The 23184-nt window shown below is 44.9% G+C and overlaps 1 protein-coding gene across 1 annotated transcript in view; it reads right to left on the bottom strand.

The window, feature by feature from the left end:
- The window catches only part of LOC307236675 (triple functional domain protein), a gene marked incomplete at both ends in the record, with an annotated part of 73198 nt that overhangs the window by 19858 nt on the left and 30156 nt on the right, over positions 1 to 23184 (bottom strand). Inside the window, 28 exons of the mRNA XM_080009158.1 lie at positions 56 to 148; positions 279 to 368; positions 803 to 872; positions 962 to 1071; positions 1196 to 1262; positions 2266 to 2381; positions 2653 to 2847; positions 4264 to 4386; positions 4534 to 4649; positions 5743 to 5857; positions 5983 to 6132; positions 6735 to 6926; positions 7600 to 7719; positions 8130 to 8296; positions 8822 to 9017; positions 9569 to 9743; positions 11083 to 11252; positions 11476 to 11667; positions 11949 to 12071; positions 12535 to 12765; positions 12848 to 12979; positions 13794 to 13985; positions 15057 to 15179; positions 15587 to 15821; positions 15978 to 16174; positions 16445 to 16549; positions 19738 to 19930; positions 22939 to 23053. Coding sequence (XP_079865284.1) covers positions 56 to 148; positions 279 to 368; positions 803 to 872; positions 962 to 1071; positions 1196 to 1262; positions 2266 to 2381; positions 2653 to 2847; positions 4264 to 4386; positions 4534 to 4649; positions 5743 to 5857; positions 5983 to 6132; positions 6735 to 6926; positions 7600 to 7719; positions 8130 to 8296; positions 8822 to 9017; positions 9569 to 9743; positions 11083 to 11252; positions 11476 to 11667; positions 11949 to 12071; positions 12535 to 12765; positions 12848 to 12979; positions 13794 to 13985; positions 15057 to 15179; positions 15587 to 15821; positions 15978 to 16174; positions 16445 to 16549; positions 19738 to 19930; positions 22939 to 23053 — 4103 coding nt within the window. The remainder of the gene's footprint in view (positions 1 to 55; positions 149 to 278; positions 369 to 802; positions 873 to 961; positions 1072 to 1195; positions 1263 to 2265; positions 2382 to 2652; positions 2848 to 4263; positions 4387 to 4533; positions 4650 to 5742; positions 5858 to 5982; positions 6133 to 6734; positions 6927 to 7599; positions 7720 to 8129; positions 8297 to 8821; positions 9018 to 9568; positions 9744 to 11082; positions 11253 to 11475; positions 11668 to 11948; positions 12072 to 12534; positions 12766 to 12847; positions 12980 to 13793; positions 13986 to 15056; positions 15180 to 15586; positions 15822 to 15977; positions 16175 to 16444; positions 16550 to 19737; positions 19931 to 22938; positions 23054 to 23184) is intronic.

Below are 23184 nucleotides of genomic sequence, written 5' to 3'. Positions count from 1 at the left end.
GGGTAACCACAGCAACCCCTGTACCCAGTGGCGTTGCTGGATGTCGGCAGGCTACCTTCAGCAAGAGCTGGTACTTGGTGATCCTCTGCACGGGCTTGATCAGGTAGGAGGAGATGGAGTTGGCCAGTCTGTGTCTCTGCTGGATCTCCTGCAACGCACAGAGAGAGAGAGAGAGAGAGAGAGAGAGAGAGAGAGATTTTGATGGGGTGAAGTGCTTTACTGGGTGTGCGACTGGATGTGAATTTGATTTGGTGCCGATCGGCGAGGACGACACTCACGTCAAAGTAGGGCCCCGCATGCTCCAGGATGAGCTGGGTGGAGTCCGGTTTGTTCTTACAGTAGTTCACATACATCTGGAACTTATCGGCCTGCAGGAGAAACAAGGGCGGACGGTAATCTCTCGCTCGGCCTCTCGAGTGCTCCGATACGTCACACTACTGCCCTTTGTCCCGCATGTTACAAGTTTTAGGTCCTATATTCTAATTTGGATTACAAAAGTGTACCGAGACCACCAAAACAATAACATGGGAGTTGCATCACATTCAGATTTGGTTATGTTTCTATGTCTGTGTTTTCCTTTGACTGAAATTGACTTGGGTACTTGATATAAAGGAACACAGCAATTTTGGTGCGTGATCACACAATGCGTTAAATTACGACACACGCATCACAAAAAGTTGCAAACCCTCTACAAACAATAACCACCTCATTATGTAACAAGTTATTTCATTAAGAGGGATAAACTTATAACGTGATTTGTTCAAGATGTTTTCGTTTTTTTTAACCAAACATTGTCACTCACCCACGTCACGAAGCAGTGGCCCACGTCCTCCGGTAACTGCTCGTACTTCTCCAGCTCTTTGAGGAAGATGCTACGAAAGGGAACAAACGTTTTTGACATTTCCATGTAGAAAGACACAAATCTGAAAATAAATCCTGAAATTGTATATTCTCTTCTCACTTGTGGTGGAACTCGTAGAGGTCCTGCATGTTGCCGAAGATGATGTGCTCCTTGTTGACAATGCCCGGGGGGATCTCCTCCACGCCGCTGGTCATCTCCCACAGGTAAGTCTGTGGAGGAATTGGGTTTTTAAATTTTTTTTATTTCTTTTACACTTTTCCAAAACGTTTCCTTGAATCCAGTTCATAAATCACACCAGTTTGACATAATGATAAATCAATTGCGACGACTTACATCCATGCACTCCCGCAGGTCGCGCACGTAGGCCTTCTCTGTCTGAATCAGCTCTGCCATGATGAACCTGCGTGCGCACCCACACACACACGCATACACACACACACACGCACACCCACATTAACACACTACTATCTATCGTGCCACCATCACGCATCCATCAACACCGCCGCTCTTCATCGAGTTCTGATTTATCTAGACACTGATGAGATTCCTTTCAGCCACTCTGCCACATCCATTTCTGCTTGATGAATAATAAAAGCATTACGGGCCCCAAGACACGTTCATAACTCCAACTACCCGAACCGCACTGTGTGATTTGTGTTTCGCATTTAGAAAAACGGTGCGGCGTGCTTCTCTTGACTCAAGTATTATACAGGGCTCAATCTGGCATTACAAAATATAAGGACCTTCAAGTACTTTTTTAAACACTATTTTGTCCAATTTCAAGCACATCACGCAAAAGAAAAATCAATGTGATCTTTATTATTTAAAATATAATCCAAGTGTCATTGTCTATTTTATAAATATATATATATATAATATATTAATCTCATTGTCACTATAATAAGTGTCTATTTACAACCCTGCTGGAGTAAATGTACATTTCACTGGCATAATCTATGTCGTAGAATGGATTCTGGATTTTTATTTTTTTTATTATGTTAGGATTTGAATAACAAAATCAGGGGAAATCACAGGTTTTCAATGGTCGCGTTTTTTTCCCAAGGACTTTTCAAGCACTTCAGCACAAACAGGGTATTCCAGTACTTATATTTATGAGGAAATAATTCAAGCACTCAAAGCACTTCAAGGACCTGACGAGAACCCTGATTATATGTTGATTCACATGGACTCTAATGGAGGTTGGATGTTGTTTGCATGTGGTGGAACTTTCTGGAATCAACAAATCAGAAGTTAAAACTGATGCATTTATACATAATGGCTGAAAAGCATATTTGTGCAAAAGGGAGCTTCTGAGAGCAACATTTTCCAAATAAAAGAGCCTTCAAACGAGTCGTCAAAAAGGAGGCAAAAAAAATAATTAAAAAGGAAAATGGCTGACGTACTCCTTCCTGCGGGCCGACTTGCGTTTCTCCTCGTTGAGCTCGTGGGCGGCGTCCCTCAGCTTGACCTCCGTCCCCGGAGCCGTGGCCGGGATGATGTCCAGCTGGAGATCCTTACTCTGAGAGACGGACAAAGAAGGAAATAAATGCACCTGTGGTTCACACCTCTGTCGAGACAGGTTGCAGTGGAGAAATTAACCCATGAATTAAGAGTTAAGAGTCATAAGTAACTAACTTTAAAAAGCACAGAACAGAAATAGAAATGCATTCATGCGCTATGGGACAGAAGCCATATTGCTACGACTTTTCTCAGAAAGGAAATGTGATTTGACGATGGCTGCGCCTATATATATATATATATATATATATAAACATTCTTTAGACACGTACGGCCTTGTTGGAGTCGGAGGAGATGCCCAGTGCCTTCTCCAGGCTGGCGCGGTACTTGTCCATGCGCAGGGAGAAGTCGCGGTAGCGCTTGTCCACGGCTGTCACCCACTTCTTGATCTCCACGGCGTGGCTGTGGCCCTTGTCGCAGAAGCCGTCGGCGAGCTGGATCAGCAGCTTCACACGCTCTTTGGTTTGCTGGGGGGGGGGGGGTTTCCATTTCATTATCATCACAGATTTTCATTTCATTGTCTAATTGTATTTGCATCAAAGAGGTCTGTAGTCTGTAAACCGCATAGACAGTGTGGAACAGATTTTTTTTTTTTTTTTTTTTTTTAATTTTAATTTCAATTCTAATCTCAATTCTAATTTAATCAATGTGTATTTCGCACGTGTCTTTTCATTGAGATCGTTAAGTGAGCGGTGTCTAAGGCACACTGACTTACTGTCATTTGATGCGCACACGCACATACATAAATTATGCATCAAAATGCAGGGATTTTTGTTCACATACAAATAAAAAATCCAGTGGCTAGCACGTACTTTTTAAGATATGGGGATTTGTTTGCAGGTAGGTGTCTCTTATACACACTCAATTCTTACTAAAACTGGATAAATGCTATATCTAACTGTTCATGAATATGGCAAGCTGACTCAGCTAGTTGTAAATCTAATCTTTGATATAAAAAAAACAAACAAACACATTGATGACATCAAAAATGTACTTCTTGATCTCAATAATTAAATTGCATCTTTTGATATCAAAACCTGAAATATTGATATCAAGGATGGGAATTGTTGACATCAACAATACAAATTTTTGGGTGACGCTTTACTTTTAAGGTGCTTGTAATACGTGTTAGTTAATATGAAAATAACATTATTATTGTGTTAATAAGACTTGAGGCATGTCCAGTATTCTCTATTCTCTGTCCCAAACGACACAGGTGCTGTGTGCATAACTGCGGATTAACAGAAAATGGCTGTAATGCTCAATTCTTACTTGATTTGGACAAATGGTATATCAAACTATTAATCCACTTCTTGCTGCATAATAAAATAACAATAATAATAATAACAAAATCATTCACAATAATAACATGTTTATAATAATCTATATGTATATACATTTACTGATATGCTTGATTGTTAAAAGAGCCTTTGGGGTGAATGGAGGGTGGTTTGGGTGGATGTGCTTGGTGACTGACGGGGGTGAACAGGAGGAAGAGGGGCCAGGTGGGCTGACAGACAGGAAGTGGCAGGAACTTTCTCAATTCTTACTCGATTTGGACAAATGATACATCAAAATGTTCAGTAACTTTCTCAGTCACTCTCCACAATTTCTGCAGGAATTGTCTGGTTATTACTATTATTATATTTATCCATTTATATCATTACCTCATTATATGTTTACATGTAATACTGTTATTGTTATGCTTTGGCAACGTAAGAATTTGTCATGTAAATAAGGCAAATTTGATTTGAAAAGCATATAAACTCTGGCAACTAGAGACAAATATAATGATTATTTTAGTATATCTTTAATGTAATTATAAATGGATATCTTTCAAAATTGGCATGTCGAGAAAGAGCGAGAGCAGGAGAGAGAGAGACCTTGGCAGTGATGTGGAAGTCTTCGTGCTCCTTCAGAAGCTCCTGGGTGTGGTGGATACTGGAGCCAGTGGAGGTGTGTGTGGACAGGTAGAACTCCCCAGTGTCGTGGATCCACTCCAGAGCCTGAACGCAACACACGTGATGATATGTGAACAGAGAGAGAGAGAAATGTGTGTGCGTGTTCATATGAGATGGTATTTATATATATATATATATATATGTGTGTGTGTGTGTGTGTATGTGTGTGTGTGTGTGTGTGTGTGTGTATACCTGCTTGGCGCTGCGTTCAAACACAACATACTGCTGGCACTGGTCAAGGCGTCGTTTCCTCATGGTCCAGAAGTGGAGAACGCGATTCTCCCGCTGGAGCAGCTCATTCAGGATGTCTGAACAAAGGGGGTCGACATTGAGATGCAACGTTTACTCGCCAGCATCAGTCGTTTGTCTTTTCAAAATCAGAATCAGTTTATTCTGCCTGGACATTTACATACATTAGGAATTTGTCATGGTGAGGTTTGGGTCGTTACAATACAGACAATAATCATTGGAAACATCTTGATATATTGTAGGCAGTAGATCAGGAGGAACAGCGGGTCGTCTAGTAATGTGAAGGTTGCTGGTTTGATTCCAGGCTCCTCCTGAGAGCACGCAGCAGCCCTTGAGCAAGACACTGAACCCCTAACTGCTCCTGGCGGCTGTGTCCATCGGTGTATGAATAATTGTAAGTAACTTTGGACAAAGGCGTCTGCTACATGATGATGTGATGTCATGTAAAAAAGCTCAATAGTCTGAAAAAATGGAGAATAAAGATAATGAAATAGTATAAAGCTAAATTTAAATAAAAAAATATAAAAATTGATGCAACATACAATACAGAAATCAGTCAGGTATATCCACATTTAAATAGACAGAATATACAAAATGTGATACTTAGTACAGGATAAATTATTGTTATGGTATAAATTATAAATATGAGTTATGTACTTATTTACATTATTATGAACAAACTAGCAAATTACAGTGTGCAAGAGTGTTATTTTACACATTTAAAAAAATATAAATGTTATATATATTTATATATATATATATTTTAAACATAATCGTTAATATGTGGATGTGTTTTTCCCCTGCTGATGACGCTTGCCAACAATGAAAGACTCAAACTAAACCATTAACTAACTGAGAAGGAGAAGTGAAGTCCTATTTAGTTCAAACTTTAAAATCAACATGGTACTGTGATGCGTATCGTATTGTATTTATATGTATCGATTGAATTGTTTAGAAATATACATTTGCTCTTGAGGCGCTTATTTACACTGTTATGTCAGCAGTTTCTTTTCCTCCATATTTGTAAATAACCGCTTATCTTGATATTTGCTGTCCACAAAATGTCTAATTTCCCCTAGAGGGTGCTGAAGTGCTGTCAATCCTGTGACCAAGCGATCTGCGGTCGTAGTCCCGTGTTATTCTGATACTCACTCTTGACCTGCTGCTCCGGCGCCTTGACGTGACTCAGCATGCCGGGCATGTTGACGCTGTTCCTGTGCATGTACTTGAGGAAGACGTCAGCGTTGCGCCTGGCCAGCGTGCATGCCTGGGAAACACAGACACAAGGTAAGGGCTAAGGAGATGGTACGACCTCTCATATAAAACAACATAAGACTTTATTGATCCATAATAATAATAATAACAATCTGTGACTGGTGCTCCAGGGGGCACCTTGAGGAAGGCCTCCTTCTGCTCCAGGTGCTTGCTGATCATGGGGGTGACGTGGTCCGACTCGCAGTTGGGTCCCAGCTTGTCGGCTCCTCCGCACCAGTCCTCCTCTCGCTTGTACTCCTGCTCCAAGCTCTCCAGGACACTGCACACCTGCGACACACACACACACACACACACAATATTTTAACCTCACAATTCCACACAACGCTGGATATTCTCTCATCAAAGACAAACTCTCAATCCCAGAATTCTCATTTTAAAACTGCTCCTCTGTTTACCTAGAACGCAAATGCAATTAGACCCACCAAGAACGCTCACCCGGTTTAAAATTAGCTGTTGTTCTTTTGTATTTTTTATTTAAATAAATAAATGTATAAAAATAAAGTAATATATAATATTAATAGAAGTTTCTAAATATGATTTCATAAATTCATTATTTAATTAATTTAATATTTAATTAAGCTAATTGGGAAACAGTGAGTTCCCGGCACCAAAAACATCTTAATTAAGTAAATCGGGAATGTTAGGTGATTTAAAAAATATAGTTGTTTGAAAAGTAAAGCAAGAAAACAATCAACCAGGTCATATTTGACCCATCCTATGCATTTCTATGGATACTTTTAAAAAATTTATAACATTTCACTATAAAATAGAAGGATACACCCAGCTCTTCTTTCCGTAAAATCCCAACACAAAAACACTGCAAATTCATTCATGAAAAATGGTGGATCTAGAGTAAGGGTTGTAGGTACCTGCTCGGAGGTCTTGTAGAAGGCCACAGAGGCGTTGACCAGCTTGAGGCGGTCCTCCATCTTCAGCATCAGCTGCTGCCAGTGCGATGCCACGCTCTCCGCGCAGTCGCGGATCAGGTCCATGTCGTAGTGGTTGGCCTGCAGCAGCGCCTCCGCCTTCTGCTGCACCTGCAGGGCGCTCTGGTGGGTCTTCTGCATGGGGGGTGGAGGGAGTGTGTGATGTTTATGAACGTCTTATGAACGACATCTTTTTGCAGTGTCTGTTTTCTGGGTTCACTCTGGCATTACCAAAATGATGAAATTGAAGGACCTTACTACTTTTATTATTTTCAGGGACTTCACACAAAACAAATAATACATTTTCAATGTAATCGTTATTAATTCAAATATAATATAATCTTAGTCTCAGTATATTATTTATAATAATATGAAAATATTTTTTTTTTTTTATCTCATTGTCATCTACTATGATAAATGTTTATTTCCAACCATGCATTAACATTTCCCTGGCATATTCGCGATTAAAATGAAAAGTGATTCTGGAAAGGTTTTATTACGTTGCGATTTGAATGATATTATCACAGGCTTTCAATGATCTTGTTTTTTTTTCCCCCCTAAGGACTTTTCAAGCACTTCAGCACAACAGGATGATTTTCAAGGTATTCGAGCACTTCAATTTCTGAGGGACGAAATTCAAGCACCTGGTAAGAACCCTGCGTTTTACTCCACAAAGTATCTCTGCGGTCCCGGGACAACATCTTTAGATTCTTAGCGGAAGCAAAGGGAGCTGAGACATCACGCACAGACAGAGAGACAGAGAGACAGAGAGACAGACAGACAGACAGACAGACAGATAAACACACACCTCGATGGCGTGCTGGAACTGCTCGTGTTCTCTCTGGAGCTGCTCAGCCTCCTGCAGGGAGCTGGCCGTGATCAGACCGGCATTCAGCATAGATTCCCCATTACGGATCCAACCCAGCACCTAGACGACAGAGAGAGGGTGGGAATTTAATTTAATGCTTTGCAAGAAAATCCTTCCCTGGGGTTTTAAGCAGCATTTTCTCAACTAATTCTACTATTTCTAACACAAACTGCTCATTTATGACTGCTCATCAATGATTCATTAGATCCATATACTTGTAACTTTCACCACTCATGATCTTTATTTGTAAATTGTTATCAGCATCTGCATGGAGACTCAGAAAAAAGGTCCAGTAGCACTTTATACCGTATTATAGGCTCGGTTCCATCAGGACTGTTACTTTTATATAATACTTAAATACATTTAAGAGCAAGAACTTCTAACTTAGGTGATATTTACACTCTTCCATTTGTCTCTGGGTATTTCCTTCTTCCACTACTGTTATACACAAAGCGTCCTCTCTTCCTTACCTGTTTGACCTCGGCCTGCAGGTGCCGGAGCTGCACGCACTGCTCCAGGTGGCGGCGGTGCTGCTCAGCCGCAACGTCAAGCTCATGCTGCTTCTCGTGGAGGAACTCCAGCAGGTCCTGCACCCGCGTGGCCATGTCCACGTCCCTGTCGCACAGCAGCTCCACGCCTGGAGGGAGGGGAGGCGATATGGACAGAATGGAACGGCGTACTACATAATACATGCCCTCGCGGTGCATTGTGGGATACGCCTGCCAACGTAGTGTGCAGCGTTTGCATCGTCGGTAGTCAATTCATTACAATATGTTAATATTATAACTGCGTATTCAAATGTTTGATTCATCAAATGGGGATGTTGGTTTGGAGGGAAATTAAACATGTACTTATTTGATAAGTGTGACAGCTCATTATTTCACAGCCACATGAGGTGGTCACAGTTTATGACACAACACACTGCACTAGATCTGTCCAAATATTTTTCATTAAGAAAGAGATATCTATAATTAGGAGTTGAATTAACATATGACATTAACAAAGCTTTTCAATTAAAAGTCTCCCTGCCTGCATCGCAAATATTATTCAGTATTTGAATATTCACTTCCTTCTGGATATTTAAATATTTGATGGGTCTTGTGTGTGTGTGTGTGTGTGTGTGTGTGTGTGTGTGCGTGTGTCTGCGCTCTCTCTCTCTCACCAGACGCCTGGACCTCGTTGACGTACTGCAGCAGCTCCTGGCCCTGGTGGATGACGTCGAAGGTGAGGTTGTTCATGGTGAGCGCCTTGTCGGCGTGATGCTGCAGCCGCTGCTCGGCCAGCGTCAGGTCCTCTGTGTCAAACTCACTCATCTGGCCCGTCAGCTCCTCATTCCACGACTCCAGGTCTGAGATGATCTGCAGCGCAGAGATTGCAGGGTTTTAACGGAATCAGAATCGGTTTCTTGGGCTAAGTACATTTTTACGTCCAAGGAATTTGACTAACAAAGGGTTGCTGCATTGTAGTGCAGACGGGTGAGGACCATAGTAAAATAAAGCAATAACTAAATCATTCCAGCTTATTAGTATTTTTTTCTGTTTACATTTAGCTCGTTCATTGCAGATTGACCCGCACAGACATTTTCGGTACTCAGACGCAGAACTTGAATATTTCCATGAATTCTACGCAGAACCACCAGGGGGCAGTGTTGTAGTGTTAGAGCTGAGCGCTCAACTGCTCAGCTATTTTTTTGTCACACTAATTATTTATATAAATGTTAATTTTAATATATACACGTGGTATTACCGATGGAATTATACACAAGATTTCGGAGCAACATTTTAAGAGGATTCTTCACACACACACACACACACACACACACACACACACACACACACACACACACACACACACACACACACACACACACACACACACACACACACACACACACACACACACAACTCACGTCGATGGCGTCCCTCTCGAAGATGCGGAGCTGCAGGAAGAGCTCCAGCTTGATCTTCCGCTCCTGGAAAAGCTCCTCCATCTGGGCCTGGGCCTCGTCCAGCTGCTGCAGCACGCTCTCGATGTGGTTTATGGAGCTGTTGTGGGGCGTCTTGTTGCTGGAGATTGCAGAGTCCCTGTTTGCGGGCGAGCGCAATAATATTGAATATTGTACCCTAAACAAATAATTTTCCCCTTCCCAAAACTCATGCATGGGTTGTGCGTCATTAGTTTAGGCTAAAGAACTGTGCGTCGCAATATGCCAATGTTTTAATTCATGATGATATAATACTGCAGAAATAAACAGACAATAATACCCAATTCTCGTCAAGAGCGAATTAGGAGGCAGAGTGCTGAGTAACTGAAAGACAAGAGGACTTCTGACTGTGTTTGGCTGATTAATCAGACACACACACACACACACACACACACACACACACACACACACACACACACACACACACACACACACACACACACACACACACACACACACACACACACACACACACACACACACAGAGAGAGAGAGAGAGAGAGAGGGCGTCAAGTTTGTGGTGTTACTGTTGCCTCCCAGGGATACAGCCATACAATTACACGCTCTTATGAAAGCGGCCTTACGTAAGTATACACTGTGGAGCCAATACACCAGGGAGAGTGGGATTGAGAGCGTGAGATGGAGGGAGAGAGAGAGAGAGAGAGAAATGTCAAAAGGGTGAGAGAGCATGAGGGCTTCTCAACAAATCTATACAAAATTAAACAGAGTGCAACAGCGACGGAGGGTCAGAGTGCTCAGCAGCCTGTGCCCATTTCTCTCCATCTCCTCCTTTCTTTCTCACATTTCAATACATACTAATTTTCCCTCTCCTCCACTGCGGATCCTCCTACTCGGCCATCTCGGCCCACTCTCTATTTGTACTTCGCTCTTTTATTTATTTTACTCTCCAGTGCTGATCATCGCCTTTAAATTTTGGTTCTCATTTTTCTCCAGCTTATTGCGTCAAGGTGGAGGTGAAGGGAACGTTTTGGGTTTGAGACAAACACTCCGGGAGAGCTTCTCTCACCGCGGTCGCATCTGAAAATCAAATCGATGAGGGTTCACTATGAGGCCTCAATCGACTTCGGTGCCAATCATAAATTTTATTCGAACGATGCGTCTCTTGATTCAGAGCGGCTGGAAATTATGGGTGAAAAAATAATTGATGTGAGAAATTTCACAGGAGCTACGCTAGTTGATCCCATCTGCGGCCATGCATTGAGCTAGCACAGTTATCATGCACCCTGCTGCCATCTCGGTAATGGACAAACAGGGATGAAAATTGATAGTGGCCTTATCGTCGGAAGATAAGAGAAAAAAGGACATTCCCCCCAAAAACTGGAGTATGACTTTAATATCAGTTACCTAAGCCATGCATGATTTTGACCAACGGTTGTATGTATAGAAGTGTGTGTGTGTGTGTGTGTGTGTGTGTGTACCTGAGCTGCTGGATGAGATCCTCTCCCTCCTTGATGACGTTGACGGTCACCTGCAGAGTGGTCTGCTGCTGCTGGCCAAAGCGTTTGATCAGGTCCTGCACGGCCTCTACCGATTCGGCGTACACGTCGTCCAGCAGCTCCTTCTGCAGCTCCTCTAGCCACGTCCACAGCTGGGTAAAATAATTCCATTACCAGGACTTTTTAGAGAGATGTTGTGAGAACTAGTCCAGAAGTAGTCGCATATCACTAGTAGGGACCAGCAAAAAGTAGTCAACCGTAGATAACCAAGAAAAAACCTGACGTCACTCATCCGCTATGATTCCATATCCCTGTAAGCTAATGTGAAGCGCTTCGATGTGTTTTTTCTTTCACCAATCCCATCTCCCCACCTACCTCCTTGACGTGCGTGTGGAAGGCAACCGACATGTCCAGGAGGACCTTGCGCTGCTCCACGCGCCGCACAAAGTCCTGGATGCGGTCCTCCAGCTGGTGGGCTGCCTGGTAGATCTCCTCTGGGTCACACTCGCCCGTCTGGGCGAGCTGCTCCGCTGCCTCCAGAAGCTTGTCTGCATTGGTGTATGTGTTCTACGCATCGCCGTATAGATGAGGGAGAGAGTAGAACTAGCATGTGAAAATATTCTCATAAATGCATATAGTATGGCCAAAATTATATATTTCGAAAGTACAAAGAAATTCTATTTTTCAATAATGAAATATATTTTTAGTATATAAAGTATATTTAGTGTTTTTTGACATACTGAATCTTGGCATCGACACTTATTAAAACAATGGTGCGTTTGAGAGAGTTGAGAATGAGGAAGTTGTGGCGGAGAGATGGGCCGAGGGGAAGTGAAGCCTCTGGGTACCTGGGCCACTTCCTCAAAGTCCTCGTGGCGTTTCTGGAGCGCTCGCGCCCGGTGCAGGGACTTCCCCACGCCGGTGTGTTTGCTGAGGAATGCCTCGCCGTGATTCTCGATCCAGTCCAGCACCTGCACACAAAAGATACACACGGATCAGCCACTGGATAACTAATCACATTCATATTCATCTCCCCAATTACTCATCATGAGCTGAAGGATCCACCTCTACGATCAGATGAACCCTCCTCTCAGGTCAAGTAGGCTGAGCCATCAAGCCAAGCAATCAAGGCCATGTGATGAATGAAGAGTAGACAGAGAGAAAGAAGAGAGGAGAAATGCGGGGCTGTGCTGAAAAGGAGCTTTTGCCTGCGACCTCCCCGCTTCCAACTCTCAGCACCAAACAAATGGTGGGATCGTGTCTGGGAACAGGACCAGACTCTGTTGCCACGCCGACAGTTGCCATGTCTACTGACATGGTAGGATGCTGTGCAGCCGTACGATAATATCTGCCCGTTTTAACTTTGGCACGCCGTTTTTTCTCTACAGCAGCGGCCATCGGTTATTCTCAGCACCTCCGTGCGTGTATGCTCACCTGCTGGACATCCTGCTGGAAGACACAGAGCTGCAAGCGCTGGTGCAGCCGCACCTTGCGGTGCTGCCAGATATTCTCCAGCTGCCGCTGGTGGTGCAGCACCTCGTGAATGACGTCCAGCACGTGGTGCACGGCCTTGGAGTAGTTGGCCGACGCTGTCAGCGAGTCCGCGCCGCCCGGGGTCAGAGGTCGCTGCAGCTTGTCCAGCAGGGCTTTGCCATCCTGGCTCACCTGGAGGAAGAGGAAGGGCGCGGGTCACGATGTGATGATGTGGTAAAACGATGCCTTTTGGCGCAGTGTGAAGAGGCCTTACCTCGGAGTAGGCGGCGGTGATGTGCTCGTACAGGCCCTGGTGGTGGTGGATTGCGTCCTCCAGGTCCTGGAGCTCCGAGGGAAGGTCCACCTCCCCACACGCCTTGCACCACGAGTCCACGTTACTCATGTACTGGGGAAAAACAACAGGAATAAATACATAAAAAACACAATTACAGCAAATTACTGGTGAAGCGCCTGAAAATCACACCGAGCGCACAATTACCGGTTTCCAAAGTACAAAGTAAGTCGGGGAAATTTGTCTCAAAATCCAAGACATTTATTCTGGGTGTGGGGGGTGCTTGTGTGTGTGTGGGAAGAGAGGACGAGGCTGGGATGAAATCCCAGGAAAGAAAGTGCCGTTTCTTATTTTGACTCCTTGAAAAACATGACAGGCCAGGTGGGGTCTGATTGCAGACGCGTTCCGGGGTTGGAGAAGTCATCCCGCAGGTTTTCCACCTCGCTTGGGATTCTGTGTTTACGGCCATACAAAATTCCATAGTGGCGCCGCTAATGAGCGCGAACCAAAATAGCGGTGGCTAACAAATGGTTGACTATTCTGCTGCATATGTTTATGAAAATATATGCTAATTGCCGTGCATGCATTAGCCTCAAGACATTTAACACAGCCAAAGGGGTGCTGTTGACACAGAAAGTTTGTCCGTGTGCGTGCATGTTGTTTGAAATGGTGAGCGTGCTCGTAGAGGGAGGCAGTCAGCGTTGTAGCAGTTGAGTCAAGTAAACAAACTTGTATATTTGATCAGCATCAGCGAAATTAACATGATCCACTCCCATTATCAATCTCCTATTCTTTAAGGAGGCTTGCTTTAGTGCAATTCTCTCAATTCTTTCCCTCTATTTTTATTGGTGCACCCGTGCAGAAACTTGGACCGGAGTCCGTCGACGAGCCTATCTAGAGTCTATCCCGCAAACCTTGAACTACCAACCTGGTCGCATTTCTGGTGGAAGCTGGCAGACATCTCCAGCAGCGTGCTACGCTCATCCAGTGCGGCGGCAAAGGCCTTCCATTCCTGCTCCAGCTGGCCCGAGATCTGCTTGATCTGCTGCGAGGCGTAGTGGCCTGACTCCAACAGTCGGTTCCCCACGGACATGATGCGGTTGATGTTTACGTACACGTTCTGCACCGCAAAAAAATAAAAATAAAAGAACAGGCTGATGTAGAACAGGTGAGACAGGTTCGTAGGAAGTATTCGCATTCGAAAGCAATACAATTACAAACATTTTTTTCTGCCGTTACAATTTCTCAACCAAATTTGAAAATGACTGATACTTTGTTTGGAAGTTATGCAACCGTTTTCAAGTTCAGTTGTACAAACGGAGTCAAATATTCTTGTATTGCACGTGAGATGGTACACAAAAACGTTTGCAGCAATTCTTATTATGTAAAAAAACCATCAACATATTGATAGAGAATCATATTATGAATTGCCTCAGAATTTGAAATGAGTCCATAGTGCATCGAATCGTGGCCCTTTGGAACAATATCAAACGGAACAGTGACATCCCAGCCTTCATAACGAGAACGATAAAGAGAAAAAAACCAATCACAGCCTCTCTCTTATCATGGCGGTTGTAAACATACACGTTATATAAGAAGCCACTAATTGTTCAATGTTATCCCCCTGTTCATATCGTTTCACTCTCCCACTTTGAATGCTTTTAATGACGGAGAAAGAGTCGGTAGGGTCGCCTCCATGTCTTGAACGGGGGAGGGGAAGAAAAAAAGCAAATGAAATTGGACGATTGGTGTCGTTGAGCAGAGCCCAACGCCAGCGTCGGTGGTCACCTGGGGAGTAGCAGGTCGCAGCGGGGAAAATTGATTCCGCCTCCCGGCAGTTTCATAATGGTTACGTAAGGCCGAGTCATGGATAAACAATAGGATTATCTAATACCTGGCCGTGATGTGTGCGCACGCATCACACACACACACACACACACACACACACACACACACACACACACACACACACACACACACACACACACACACACACACACACACACACACACACACACCTTAAGGGGTTGGCAATGTAATGCACTAACTACATGATTATACAGCGTGTGGCAAAGTACTTGACGGCTCAAGTGGGCGATAGTGCACCAACTCCTGCTGCTAGGGGCACGTGTGTGTGTGTGTGTGTGTGTGTGTGTGTGTGTGTGTGTGTGTGTGTGCGCTCGCGTCTCACCATGCAGTTCATTGCAAAGTGGTTGTGCTGGGTCTGCAGCTCCATGGCGTGGGGGTGGTTGTTCCCAATCTCCGTGTAGCCTGCCAGGAACAGACCTTTGTTGTGCATGATCCAGTCAAACATCTGAGGCGAGAGGAGAGGACATGCACACACAAAAGATAAACAAAAATAACATCACACCCGCCAAACAAAACCGCACACACGGGGTAACAGGACAACACAGCGCAGACCCGTGCAAGTGCGCAAAGAAACTGTCACTACTCAGCTTCCTCTGTAAACGCTGTTGCATTTGTGTACGCTGCGGCCTGAGTGTGTGTTTAGAAAAAGATATCATCTTCCCAGAGCATCGCAGAAGCAGAGAGAAGGACGGCCTCTCCTCAGAGGAATCCTCCCTGGCTCGCAGAGAAAAACTCCTGGCTGCGGTTGTCCTAGCAACAAGATCCTACGACCGCAGTCCTTCACAGGCTGCATTTCCCTCTTCTCTCTTTATTGCGCCATTACTTTTGGTTCCCCGATGTTTGGGAGTTCACCTTCTCTGCGTCCTGCTCAAAGAGGCGGAGCTGGAAGCACTGGTCCAGTTGCAGCTTGCGGACGTGCCAGGCCTGGTGCAGGTGCTGGCGGGTAGAGTGCAGCTTGTCCAGCAGCTGGGTGACCCGCGGCACCAGGCCCTGGGTGTCGGCGTTGCACATGCCACCGCCGCCGCTCATTCCCCCGCCGCCGTTACGGTTGGAGTAGGACTCGCTGCTCTGGATGCGCTGCAGCAACCTGGGGGGGGGGGGTGATAAGCATCGCTAGCGTGAGCATCGGTGATCAATTTCAACCAATGATAGTTCATCATAATCAATGCGCTACAATCTCCTGTAGTGTTTGTGTGTGTGTGTGTGTGTGTGTGTGTGTGTGTGTGTGTGTGTGTGTGTGTACCGTTGTCCCTCTGTGTCCAGCTCCTCTATGGGGGCCTTGATGACTTTCTTCTTGAGCGCAGCATGCTCCTCTATCATTCGGCGGGCCCCCTCTAGGTCTTGGGGGAAGTCTTTTCGGGCCACCGTCTCCTGCATCTCTTCCAGCCGGGAGAGCATCTGGCCAGCGTGGCCTGAGAACTCCTCAAAGGCCACGCGCACCTGCACCGACATCATCGATACATCGCATATTTTGGTTGACAGTGATACCACACAATAAACAGGTAAACCGATATACAGTGCACCTATGGCACCTATGCAGAGCTATAAAAAGGATTTGAGCCTGATGGCTATTATGAATATCATGGTGAATACCATTTCTGCTAAAAACACAGGGCAAGAATAATACAAGAAACATTCAGGTATTTCGATTCAAATTTGCTTAAAATTCTCCCGACACTGTTGGACGCAGTAGTATTTGACTTATCATACCTCTATCCACTCCTCGTGGTTGTAGTCCAGACTGCCGTCAAAGTCTGCTGTCAGCTGGGAGGGGTCCACCACCTTGGACAGGCCCTCTAGCGACACCATGGTGGTCTGGTGGAGTGAGGGAGAGAGTTTGGTTGATTTTTGCACCCTTGTAGTGTACATTTCTCAATATTTCCAACATTTTGAGTCATTTGTAGTAGGCTGTATAGTGTTTCCCTATTTGGAATGAGATTCTCAACAACTTACAAAATGGCGACACAGTCTGATTTGCGGGTCCATTAGATAGTAAGTGATTAGTTTGGAACGCAGCCCAGATCGCTTTGAATCTGTCACATCTCTAGGATGGATTCGGCGCCCATACATCATCGCAATCACCGCAACGGCTTAACCCTCAAGTCAAAAACAGCACTGTTTGCAAATGCTGCTTTGGACGTACGTATTGGACCGTCACCAGAATCCTACAGAATCACAATTTGTTTCCATTGAACACCATATGATCTATGACCATATAAACTGATATAAACTCTTGGATAAGCTCTTAAATTAATTACCTTTAAGAAAACACCATTTCACAAAACCTCTGTGGGATTTGAAATGATGTCAAAATCCCTATGATTATTGCGACATTCCATGCTCTCCATATTGCCTGGCCTGAAGTGGAGGGGTTCTTACACCTGTGTTCATCCCCACATGAGGTAAAAACATTTCTGCGCAATAGCAAATGAGACTTGGGAGATCAAATTGAAAAGCGAGAGTATGCAGAGCGAGAGAGAGGGAGAGGGAGAGCGAGAGAGAGATGGTCTGTTTAGCTTGTAGTGCCAAGCCTCCTCCACATAACACCCCCACACATGGGCAGAGAGGGAGGGAAAGAGAGGAGAGAGGGAGGGGGTGGAGGGGGAGAGAGAGAGAGAGAGAGAGAGAGAGAGAGAGAGAGAGAGAGAGAGAGAGAGGTAGAGAAGATGTAGTGATGCAAGGCTTTGTGCGCATTAAACAATGCAGAGTGCGATGGCGTCCTCGGGTGGAGGGCGTTGCCAGCGGAGAATAGGGATGCGGGATAGGTGATTGATTTCTGCTCAATGGGAGGGAGGCGGCTGGGGCGGCTGCCTAGTAGGGCCTGAATAAAAACAATCCCCAAGGAGGAAGCAAAGAAATAACCTTGCTCTCATATTCTATCTCTTTCTGACAGTTATTGAAGAGAAGCCCACAGAAAATCTGAATGTACAATGTCAGAGCCGTTTACACACACAAATGTGTGTGTGTGTGTGTGTGTGTGTGCATGTGTGTGTCATTTTTTCACAGGCGTATGGCAGTGCAGGTGGCAGATAATTGCATTTGTCCCCTGGCAGCTGGCATCCAATGGACCAATCAATACAATATTATCAGACCACCACGGGAACTGGATGTGTGTGTGTGTGTGTGCGCGCGCGTGGTTGTGTGTGTGTGTGTGTGTGTGTGTGTGTGTGAGAGAGAGAAAGAGTCAGTGAGTGAGTAATCAAAGCAAATCAATTACACACCGATGCATTTTGTCCATACACTAGAGAGAGAGAGAGAGTGTGTGTGTGTGTGTGTGTGTGTGTGTGTGTGTGTGTGTGTGTGTGTGTGTGTGTGTGTGTCTCTCGCTCTCTCTCTCTCTCTCTCTCTCTCTCTCTCTCTCTCTCTCTCTCTCTCTCGTTGGGCACAGGCAGAGCCGATGACAAAAACCTATTTTATTCCGCTTTGAGTCAGCAGACAGATTGTGCACTGTACAGACAGAAAGATTCCACCCATGGATTTCCACTGACGCCTGTTACACAGCATCACAACGCTGCCCGAGTGTAGCTTAAGAGTTAGTTCAAATAAATGGGGATGTTAAAAACAGGAATTAATGTTTAAAAAAAAAAAAAACAAAAAAAAAAAACATGACATGTCGTACACAAAAATGTGTGAAATATCTCGTCAAGCCCCGATTTTCTCTCCTCCTGGAAATGTGACCCGTGAAAGGACTTGCTTATTGCTGTGTCATGTGAAAATTTGCCAAAATGACACGCTCTATGGCAACGGCATGCTGCTGGCATCGCTGTAAAACTGGCCGTGGCTGCGCTGGCGAGCTTTGTGCCTTTTAGCAGAGATCTGGAAATGTGATGAGATGGACTTTCACATGGGTCATTTATCGTTGCAATCATATCAGATCGTTTCATGATAAAGAAATTGCTAATACTGGCAAAAAAGTAGAATATCATGGTGCAAGACTTTGTAGTAGAATGTATAGAATACGTTACCGGATATAAAAATAAAAAGTCATATATTAAGCTATTGTTCAATGGGGTTCAATGTAATGAAGCACAAAATAAATGCATGAGTAGAGATCATAATACACATGAATACAGTGTCAAATTCCCTGAGATTGTGATGATAAAGTCTTGCAAGAGGTGTCAAGAGGCCGAGCCCTGACGTCATGATTGACTGATGAAAGAAAGCACAGTCCCCCCCGAATACTAGAGCTGTGTTTCCACCGTGGAAACTTTCCCCAGGAACTAGGAACCTTTGGAGGAACTCAAAGTGCGTTTCCACAGCAGGGACTAGCGTCTAAAATTAAGTTCCGGGGACAAATTCCACGGAACCAAAAAGTCCCTGCTCCGGGGGAAGTACTTTTCAAAGTCGAGGAACCTTGGGGGTGGGGCTTGCAGCACAGAACATTTCTGATTGGTCGAGTACTCGCAGAATTTTATGGCGGCCACCATTTTTAAAAAACTGCAGCCGCAAACCGACTGTATGAACACACAAACTGAAATGTGGAGCGTATAGTGTAGCGAGTAGTGTGGCGAGTTTTAACCTCCTACACGGTAGACCCAGGTTCGATTCCCCGTGTGTGAACTCACGTTTTTCATCTTTTTAAACGTGACACTAAATACAAGGACAGAAGAGAAGCCAAAGACAAGACAAAGACAACCAAAGTGATATTACACTTCATCACTTTGGTTGTCTTCCTTTATCCATTTTACTCTTCTTGGTTTATGGTCTTCTGCATTACCGACACCTACTGGACTGGATTGGAGCGGTTTGTTTTACAGTCGCACGCAAAAAACGAGGTGTAAAAACAGGCATCGCTTTTTCATACGTCAGCATATTCATTTGCATCATCGTCACGGGTCTTTAGACCGCGGTGAAAAAACAGACAATAACGGGCTGAGGGACCATTTTAGTTCCTGAAAAACAAGATCCTGGGACTAAAAGTTCCGGGTGCTTTGGGTGGAAGCGCAGCTTAAGACACCGCTAGGACACTGAACACAACTGGAATTGGGGCACAGGCGGCTCACCTCAAACTCGAACTTGGAGCTGCCGAAGTTGGTCCTCTGCTTCTGCCAGAAGTTGTCGGGCTTGATGATGAGCGCCACGTGGATGCACGAGGGGAAGGACTCCTGCAGGATCTTCAGCAGCGGCTTGATGCTGTCCCACTTGGAGCCGCGCATGTCCACGATGACCGTGAAGCCATGTTTACACACCTCCTCGCTGGGGTTCAGCGGAGACACAAGAAAGAGCGAGAGAGGAGGGGGGGGTTAAGAGATGTCAAATATAATGAGAGAGAGAGAGAGAGAGAGAGAGAGAGAGAGAGAGAGAGAGAGAGAGGGAGCATAAGGGAGGAGCCATAAGAGATAATCCAAATTGAGCGATAGACTCCAACGATTAGGTTGGAAAAGAGAGAGAGCGAGAGAAGGAGAAGAGATGAAATCAAAACAAATAATGTGACGCACATTTCTATACTGTCAGGGGCTGACGCAGCATAGCCAACACGCCGCCCACACACCACCCATATCCACCTACTCACCTATTCTCACACACACACACACACACACACACACACACACACACACACACACACACACACACACACACACACACACACACACACACACACACACACACACACACACACACACACACACACACCCTGTAGCAAATGAGTCACTGATCTGTGCAGGAGAAAAAAAGAATCTGCAGATTTCAGCTTCACGAACGTAATATCCATGTGCAGTTTTTGGCAGGCGGAATACAGTTGCCGTTAAGCTTGCCCCGCAGGACGGATGGAGGGACGCACACACACACACACACACACACACACACACACACACACACACACACACACACACACACACACACACACACACACCCCACCTGATGTACTTTCACCTCCAGCCCAGCAGTTCATTTGAGCATTAGTTTCCTCCTTCTCATGGACACCTTGATTCCAACTAACCTCAACTACCGCTTTCCATGTTTTTTTAAATACCGCCATCCATCTATCCCAAATGCCGACCCCCCTCACCCACCCATAACCCTCCTTCACAGCTGTCAGTGTGTGTGTGTGTGTGGGCAGATGTTGCCTTCTCACAAAAATAGAACGACTCAACATCTCTGGACCTCAAACCAACACACAGAGACAGCCTGAGGGACACCAACAACACAAGAAAAAAATCGGAAAATAAGCAACAGCGATAGATAGGGAGAGATGAAGGGAACGAGAGAATGAGGAAAGAGAGAGAGAGAAGACGCATTAAAATGAGGTGGGGGTGGTGAGAGATGGGTGAAGACAGCGAGAGGACAGGTGAAAAGACGGTGAGACGTGGAAGAATGGGACGGCTGGATGGAGAGGTGACGACAAATGGAGGGGGAGAGAGAGAGAGAGAGAGAGAGAGGAGGATGCAATGGAGGTGCTTACCTGGTGAGGCGAGTGGCGTCCACAACACACGCTGCTGCACTGCCGCTCGGCTACTGCGACACTGTGTTTTGCTTTCCCACTATTCCCACCCACACGCGCACACTCTCATCCCAGAGCGCGCTCGCTCTCTCTCTCCCTCTCTCTCCCTCTCTATCCCTCCCCCCACCCGGCGCTGTCTCTGTAGAATACGTCTGTCAGTGTTTTTACTCATTTAAATATAATTATGCTTGCTTATCGTTTGGTTTGTCTTTCTATTTCTTTCATTTGTATTGTGCGTTTCCTTGCGCACGTTCTCATCCATACATCAGCGATATGAGGACAATGACGGCTCTCTCTTGTTCGCAGTGAAACAAGCCTTCCCTTCCGTCTTTAGCTCTGTGTGTGTGTGTGTGTGTGTGTGTGTGTGTGTGTGTGTGTGTGTGTGTGTGTGTGTGTGTGTGTGTGTGTGTGTGTGTGTGTGTGTGTGTGTGTGTGTGTGTGACTTTTGGCAGCCGGGATGCTGCGGCAGGCTTACCAGTCCTTAATAATAATATTGCTCTCCCTTTTTTCGTCCTGCCAGTCGGTCTCTTTTTTTTCCGCTGCGCTCCCGCTCTTCTTCTCTACACGAATCTCACTCTCACACCCTCTCTTTCACGTGCCTCCCGTCAGATCTACCAGGGATGTGCAGTAGTCCACTTGTGGAAATGCTTGGTTTCTTCTTTTTTTTTTTTTTTTGGGTGGGATGTCGGGACGATTTTGGATGGTTTGAACTGTTGAGCTCATACTTAAAATATTTTGGGCTGTATTCATTTTTAAGGCTTATATTATATAAAAGGCATTGTGTCCTCAGTGTTTATATGTCAATTTTTTGACATTAATTATTTCCTCCAAGTTCATTTTGTCAAAGAGGGGAGTTTTTAATTTATCAATTAAAGGAACAATCCGTAACAATGGTGCGCTAGAGGAAGCCATAGGAACTACAACTACATTGGCCGACGTCTCCTCCTCCACGACCTTAAACTGAACCCAGACCTCGCTGCTTCCATCTCTGTGAGCTAGCTCCTCAAATGGACAGAAAGTATTAACTACTAAATGTAATTAAATAATTTTGAGTTAAAAGGCATTATATCCCTTTGTACGCGGTTTCAGATGGAAAACACAAAGATGTAGGACATGTGTCAATAACCAACAAAAACTGTTTGTTAATATTGCTTGCAAAGAAACTGTTTTAGTCGAGAGGTTGTGTACACTATAGCAATCTTTCTGCTCGCAGTCAACGTAAGTAAATCAGTATCTGTCAATATTCCCATGGCGAAGCCAAATATGTGGTGTTGATATTAACTGCTTGCTAATTTTATCACATTATTGTTGTTATTTTCATAGGAGAGTAGTCTACTGTAATGTCGCACAGAATAAAGTTCAAGGAATAAACCTTGTATTAACATAGCCTTCTTTGAAAGACTTATGAAAGTCAATAAATACAGCCCAAAATATCTGAGACAGGAAATAAACCAGGACGATAGGCAGAGTGGAGTATCAATGGAAACGTTTGTTTTTTGCTGAGTCAAGATTTAATGTTATTCACCTCACCGCTCAAACAAAAGTACATTTGATTTTAGACCTAAACTTGTTACTAAAAAACAACTGACTTTTACATGGATACACTCATGGTGCTCAAATAACACAGCCTGCCACACACACACACACACACACACACACACACACACACACACACACACACACACACACACACACACACACACACACACACACACACACACACACACACACACACACACACACACACACACACACAGTCTACCTGGGGATGCAGGCGAGGTAAGCGATGAGCTTCCTCAGGTCCTCCTGTCGTATTCTGTCGTGGTTGCTGCGCGACGGAAATGTCAACACGGGACCTCCACGTCTGTCTCTGCCCCCTACGAACACGAGGAGAAAAACACGAGGTGAACGTGGGGACACGCAAACACACAGAAAGCGACAAACCAATAGGCAACGTGACGGGAGACCGTGGAATTGTGCATATTGTGAATTGAACTTTCACTGGAAT

Source organism: Zeus faber (assembly GCF_960531495.2).
Source record: "Zeus faber genome assembly, chromosome: 1".
NCBI classification, from domain to species: Eukaryota; Metazoa; Chordata; class Actinopteri; order Zeiformes; family Zeidae; genus Zeus; species Zeus faber.
The sequence above is the reverse complement of the archived record's forward strand: the minus strand, read 5'-3'. Positions and strand labels throughout refer to the sequence as shown.